Source organism: Ovis aries, chromosome 3 (assembly GCF_016772045.2).
Source record: "Ovis aries strain OAR_USU_Benz2616 breed Rambouillet chromosome 3, ARS-UI_Ramb_v3.0, whole genome shotgun sequence".
Taxonomy (NCBI): Eukaryota; Metazoa; Chordata; class Mammalia; order Artiodactyla; family Bovidae; genus Ovis; species Ovis aries.
In genome coordinates, this window is record NC_056056.1 from 215,415,407 (window position 1) to 215,422,274 (window position 6,868).

General features: G+C 53.5%; 1 protein-coding gene across 4 annotated transcripts in view; it reads left to right on the forward strand.

Annotated features, from left to right (window-relative positions):
- Positions 1-6,638, forward strand: part of TRIOBP (TRIO and F-actin binding protein) — a 59,029-nt gene extending 52,391 nt beyond the window's left edge. For all 4 annotated transcript variants that reach the window (XM_042247714.1, XM_042247711.1, XM_042247712.1 and 1 more), the window contains 6 exons: positions 1,019-1,121; positions 1,921-2,080; positions 2,160-2,273; positions 3,241-3,327; positions 4,129-4,292; positions 5,938-6,638. In XM_042247714.1, the coding sequence (XP_042103648.1) occupies positions 1,019-1,121; positions 1,921-2,080; positions 2,160-2,273; positions 3,241-3,327; positions 4,129-4,290 (626 nt within the window). In that variant the 3' untranslated portion in view covers positions 4,291-4,292; positions 5,938-6,638. The remainder of the gene's footprint in view (positions 1-1,018; positions 1,122-1,920; positions 2,081-2,159; positions 2,274-3,240; positions 3,328-4,128; positions 4,293-5,937) is intronic.
- Positions 6,639-6,868: the final 230 nt, after the last annotated feature.

Consider the following 6,868-nt stretch of genomic DNA (forward strand, 5'->3'; position numbering starts at 1 on the left):
TGTGTCTGGCACATCCTAGACACTTCCATGGGCTTTGCAGAATAATAGAAATGATGAAAGAGGTCATGTGATTTGGAACTTGCCACCTACAAGTGTTCAAGCACTCAAACTGAGGGCCCCTCGTCCCAAACCCTGGGGTCAGTGTGTTTTGCATTTTAGGAAGATAACCCAGGATATCCTCCCCCAGCAGGGTCTGGGTTTCACTTTGAAATCTAGCACTAAGATTTTGCAGTGAAATTTCTGTGTTGCTCTTAAGTGGGATAATAATGACCGGAAATAGCCTTGGGTCTGTTCAGGTTGGGGACTGCACCGAAAGAGTTATGAAACACTTTCAGTGTTCAGAGCTTTTGGATTTTGGAATTATGGATAAGACTATGAATGAGGACTTGTTTAATGCTCACAACAACACCGTGTGAGTGTGGATAGAGACTCAGTCCTTGGGGGCTTGCAGACTGAAAATAAACCAGTGGGGGCCAGTGTCTGAGTACTGCCTCTGTGCCAGACATTGTTCTGTTCTGATGCTCTACGCACATCTCCCAGTCACCCATGAGGAAAGGTTTTTTGTTATCCTTGTTTTCCAGATAAGGATTCAAGGCACAGAGGCTTTAGGTCCCTTGCACAAAGTCACACAAATTTGTACCGGCCACAGAGCCAGTGTTCTTGACTACTAGGCCGGGCCAGGCAGATGGACCTTGTTGAAGAACCTTCCAGGCTCTGCAGGGAGGACTGTATGTAGTCTTATACAGAAATCATGAATAACAAGAGGTACTGGCAGTCAGACACTGAAGTATCTCCCCAGCGGAGTCCTTCAGACAGGTTCTGTCATCTTCCTGTGGTAGACAGGCTCAGAGAGGTTGAGCAGCTTACCCAGAGCCACTAAGTCCATGACACAGCCCAGCCCAGCACTCTTTGCTTACCACTCTCTGCTCCTGTCTCCATGCGGAGTCCCAGAGGAAGTGGAACTCGTTGCCCCTGACCCTTCCCCAATCTCCCTTCTACCTCTCTGCCCTGCTTCCAGCCATTGAAGCCATGAAGAAAGCCTACCAGGAGGAGCTGAGCCGGGAGCTGAACAAGACACGGACTCTCCAGCAGGGTCCAGACGGCCTCCGGAAGCAGCACCAGTAAGAGGGCGATGGGGCCTTGCAGCCTGGGGGCAGGGCCTCCCTCTGAGCCAGGGGGCCCAGCCGTCCACTCTGCTGGTTATGAGTGAGGGACCTGTGCTGAGACCCCTGGGCAGGGGACCATGTCAGTTTGCCCCGAGCTGAGATTCCTGTTCCAGTCATGTGGCATAGGGAACAGAAGCGGTAGGACCCCCCACACCAATGTGCACAACTGTTCTCAGGCCCCTTCTTGTCTATCCAGTCCCAGTCTCCACCCTCTCTTCCCCTCTTTAGTGTCCCCTGGAGCTGGGCTTAGGGTCTTCCCTGGTGGGTCAGATAGTAAAGAATCTGCCCGCAATGCTGGAGACCCATGTTCAGTTCTTGGGTCAGGAAGATCCCCCTGGGGGAGGGCATGGCAACCCACTCCAGTATTCTTGCCTGGAGAATCCCATGGACAGAGGAGCCCTGTGGCTACAGTCCATGGGGTCACAAGAGTCGCACACGACTGAGTGACTAACGTGCACACGCAGAGTGGGGCTACAGTAGAAGCCGGTAGGTGTCCTTCCCTGTCAGAGCACAGCTCTGGAATGCTGGGGCTACGGAGGCGTTAAGAGATGGGCTTCTCCAGCCCACCCCCCTCACAGAGGAGGTGCCTGCAACCCAGAGAGGCTGACATACCAGTTCACAGCCCGGCAGTGGGCCGAAGGCAAAACCAGGGCAAGAATCAGGAGTCCTGAGCTGCTTCAAGTCTGCATGACCTGACCCGGCTTGGCCAAGGGCCAGAGAACCCGGGCCATCCTCCCTGCCTCTACCCTGGCAGGTCAGACGTGGAGGCGCTGAAGCGGGAGCTGCAGGTGCTATCAGAGCAGTACTCGCAGAAGTGCCTGGAGATCGGGGCCCTGACGCGGCAGGCCGAGGAGCGCGAACACACACTGCGGCGCTGCCAGCAGGAGGGCCAGGAGCTGCTGCGCCACAACCAGGTGGGCCTTAGCCCCCTGGGGGGGCCGGGGCGTGGGCATCCTGCCCCGCCCCCCACTGACCATCCTCCACCCCTCCCAGGAGCTGCACACACGCCTGTCCGAGGAGATTGACCGGCTACGCAGTTTCATCGCCTCTCAGGGGACGGGCAACGGCTGTGGTCGCAGCAGCGAGCGGAGCTCCTGTGAGCTGGAGGTGCGCCCACACCCCCCCCACCCTGTGCCAGGCCTCCTAGCTGGGGCGTGGGGCCTGGGCCTGGGGAGGGTACCTGGACAGGCTGGGTCTGCCCTGCAGTGGGGAGGGGACAGGGCAGCTCGGAAGGAGGCCTACTGTGCACCCAGCACTCCTGGGCGAGCTGGGTGAAAGCTCTCCACCTGAGTCCTACCACCTACCTGCTGTGTGACCGTGGCAAGTCACCTCACCTTTCTGAGTCCTAGTGGCTCATCTGTAAAATGGAGCTAGCCCCTCCGTTACTGAGAGAAGCCGAAATGAGAAAATGTATATGTGATCCCAGGATCACCCTCGTCTTTGGTTGTGTTTAACAAAAATCTGTACACAGCTTTACTCTCTGCCTGGCATTTCTATAAGCCTTTATATCTGCTAAATCATTGAAGCTTCTAGCAGTTTTATGAAAAAGATGCTGTTGCTCTCCCCATTTTACAGTTGAGGAAACTGAGACACAGGAAGGTCAAGTACCTTGCCCAGGGTCACATGGCTTGTCAGTGTGGGAGCTGGGATTTGAACCAGGCAGCCTGGCTCCAGAGCCTTAAGCTTTTAAGTCTCCCTCACCCTGGCTGAACCTGTCTCTTTCTCGGTCAGGTCAAAATAGGGGTTAATGAGGAAGCCCAGCCCTCTCTGGCTTACAGTAGGGCCATACTGTGGCTTCTTTTCATGATCTTTGCCCTCAAGTTGAGGGCCTGGTGCTGTTTGTGACCACAGCAGGGATGACCATAAGATATCCACTCACATGGTATAGATGGGCTGAGAGAGCAAGGAGAAGTCAGAGAGGCCTTCCTGGAGGAGTCTTCCCCCAGGGACCCTGGTGCAGGTTAGGAGCTGCCTTCTAGGGGCCCAAAGCAGAGAGAAGTCAGGCTTTGGGATGTGGTGGGCCAGGGTAGCTCTGGACTCTGGCTGCAGGTCAGCCTGGAACCTGTGACCTCAGGTGCTGCTGCGAGTGAAGGAGAACGAGCTGCTGTATCTGAAGAAGGAGGTGCAGTGCCTCCGAGATGAGCTCCAGATGATGCAGAAGGTGAGTCCTGGGCTGCTGAGGTGGGGTGCCAGAGGGGTGGGGAGCCCCTGGATCCAGCTGTGCCCTCATCCTGTGCCTGTTCTGTGCCGGCCGCTCCTGGCCTCATCAGGCCCTCCCTGTGCCTCCTCCATGTAGTGGTCAGTATTCCCATTTACAGACAAAGAAACTGAGGCTAAGAAAGGGTAAGTGATTTGCTCCTGGCCACCCTTGTTTTTATTGGGTTGGCCCAAAAGTTCTTTTGGGTTTTCCCATAACATCTTGCGGAAGGGACCCGAACGAACTTTTTGGCCAACCCAGTATTTAATCAGGAAATATTTATTGAATACCTACTATGTGCTCGGCACTATACTGGGTGCTGGGTAACTCGCTGTGGGCCAGACCAAAATCCCTGTCCTTCCAGTGTGGAGTATGCATTCCCAGAAACCTGTGTTTCTGGGAGCTAGGGGGCTGAGATTTGGGGCCCAATCTGACTCACCCTTGGTGCCGTGTCCATGTGTCTTTGACAACCCTTTGTGTGTTGGTGGTTCTGGGAGACTCCTGGAAGGGGCCTAAGCCCTAGGCCAGGCTGACCTGCCCTCTCAGCCACTCACTTGCATGTGTGGCCTCGGACAGAAGCTTCACCACCCTGACTCTTGGCTCTCATCTGAAATGGGATGAAAATGATGCTGAAACCGAGTGGGGGAGCCTTCTGGGGAGGCCACCTAGAGGGAGAAAACCAACCTGGGGGCTTGGAGGGGCCTGGCTGTTTGTGCCGGCAGGAGGGAGGGCTCCCTGCCCTTACAGTGCCTCCCCGGTCCCCAGGACAAGCGCTTCACCTCGGGAAAGTACCAGGACGTGTACGTGGAGCTGAACCACATCAAGACGCGGTCGGAGCGGGAGATTGAGCAGCTGAAAGAGCACCTGCGCCTCGCCATGGCTGCCCTGCAGGAGAAGGAGGCTGTGCGCAATAGCCTGGCCGAGTAGAGGTGGGCCCCGCAGGGTGGGCACCGCAGGGCGGGCAGGGGGAGGCCATCACGGGCGCCGGGCCTGGAGGTGTGACCTCAAGGCTCACCTGCACCTGAAAGCCTGCACCGCCCTTGGAGCCAGGGCACTTCCTCCTCCCAGCCTCCATTTCCCTGTCTGGATTGGGGGACAGTGATGCTGGCAACTCAGGGCCGTCCCAGGGATACATCAGACTCGCCCAGAGGCTGCTATGTTAGCTGAAGCGTGTTTCCTTCAGAGGTGGGCCAGCCAGTTCAAGTCTGTGATTATCGGCCCTGTCCCCGCCATGTGACAGTGGAAGCTTCTTAACACAGAGCCACAGCTGCAGCCCTGCACCGTCCACGCCCCTCCTCAGGGCTGGCAGTGCCCTAACTGATCCGCCTGGGCTTGGGTGGCAGATCCGGTGTGGGTGTGCCTACCTCCTCATCAGACCCAGCAGCACAGCTTGCTAGTGTGTGTGCTAATCGCCCACAGGTTCCTTCCTCTGAGCTTCACACCCCAGACATCACTGGAGGCCGTGTTCTGTCCCACTCAGTCTCACAGTCATCCTTTAGCAGGGTCTGAGACTTTTCTTTTTTTGGTTGCATTGGGTCTTAGTTATAGCATGTCAGATCTAGTTCCCTGACCAGGGATTGAACCCAGGCTCCCTCCATTGGGAGCACAGACTCTTAGCCACTGGACCACCTGGGAGATCCCTCTGAGCTATTTTTATGATGCTTTTCCTCCTGCCCTATCTACCTGGAGCTTCCTCTTTCTAACACGACCTTGGGGACTTCCTAAGGCACTCAGGAGAGGCCACCTTGCAGGCCAGGCATGGGGAGAGGCCCAGAGGAGCAGGTCTGGCCCAGCCTTTGGGGTCGAGAGGCTTTAGAAGGACCTGCTGGTCACACTTCCCTGGCCTTAGCCAGATTCCCTTGCTCTGTTTATTAAATTGAAGTGTAGTTGATTTACAGTGTTTACAGTGTTACAATTTACAATGTTGTTTTAGTTTCTGGTGTATAGCAGAGTGATGCAGTTATATATACTGGGTTGGCCAAAAAATTTGCATTTTTCTATAAAGTGTTATGGAACAAACTTTTTGGCCAACCCAATAGAAATACAGATACATTCTTTTTCAGAATTTTTTTCATTATATTTTAAGACATTGAATATAGTTTCCTGTGCTATACAGTAGGACTTTATTATTTACCTATTTTATATATAGTAGTTTATATCTGCTAATCCCAAACTCCTAATTTATTCCTCCCCCACCCCCATTTTCCACTTTGGTAACCATAAGTTTGTTTTCTGTGTCTGTGAGTCTGTTTCTGTTTTGTAAATAAATTCCTTTGTATCTCTTAGATTCCACATACAAGTGATATCATATGATATTTGTCTTTCTCTATCTGACTTATTCCACTTAGTGTGATAATCTGTAGGCACATCCATGTTGCTGCAAATGGCATTATTTCATTCTTTTTTATGGCTGAGTAATATTCCATTGTATTAATATATGTATACTTTATCCATTCACCTGTCGATGGACACTTAGGTTGCCTCCATGTCTTGGCTGTTGTAAATAGTGCTGCTGAGAACTTGGGGTGCATGTTTTTTTTCTAATTAGCAGATTCCCCCACTCTTGTCTTCTAGGTCCTTGTGGTCCAGCCCGCTGCAGCCCCCCCAGTCCAAGGGGACCAATTGCCTTCCTTCCCTGCTGGACGGACGTCAGAAGCCAAGCTTTCTTCCCACCCTCTGTGGGCTCACACCCACGTGCACTCACACCCACCACACACATGCACACACACACATACACACACACATACACATGTACACTTTCTGCGTATCTGAGCGCGCCCCTAGCACTGGGTCTTACCTTGCACCTTCTTCAGGATTTTATATGTGAAGAGATTTTTATATAGATTTTTTTTTCCTTTTTTTTTCCCCAAAAACACTTTATACTTTTTAAAGAGCAATTCCTGGTGGCACATGCCTCCAGCACCAGCCCCCACTCTGTCCCCAGCCACCTGCTTGGGCTTCTGGGCCTGTCTCCCCGTCTGGGGTCTAGCAGAGGCCTGGCAGTAGCTGTGGCAGGGTGGACTCGGTAGGAGAGGCAGGGAGCCGGCCACCCTCTTCCTACCCTACCTCCCACTAACTACTTCCTGCCCTGGGGGGGACCTACTCCTGGGACTCTGGACAGAGGGACAGATGGACAGAGGGAGCCGGCAGCTGTCCCTACAGCCCTGCCCCCTCCTCTGAGGGGGTGCTGGGCATGGATCTGTGGGAGCTGCCCCATGCAGGCATTTCTCTCCTGCTCCGTGAGCCTTCTTAACTTAATAAAATGTTTTGGCAGCTCTGGTGTCCTGGATGGCCTACACAGGGTGGGTGGCAGAGGTTGGGGGTTCTTTTTTTTTTTTAATTAGAGGATAATTACTTTACAATATCGTGATGGTTTCTGCCATATATCATCATGAATCAGCCATAGGTACATGGGGATATATAGGTATATCTATCCTATATGTAGTCCGCCAGACTCCTCCATCCATGGGATTCTGTAGGCAAGAATACTGGAGTGGGTTGCCAT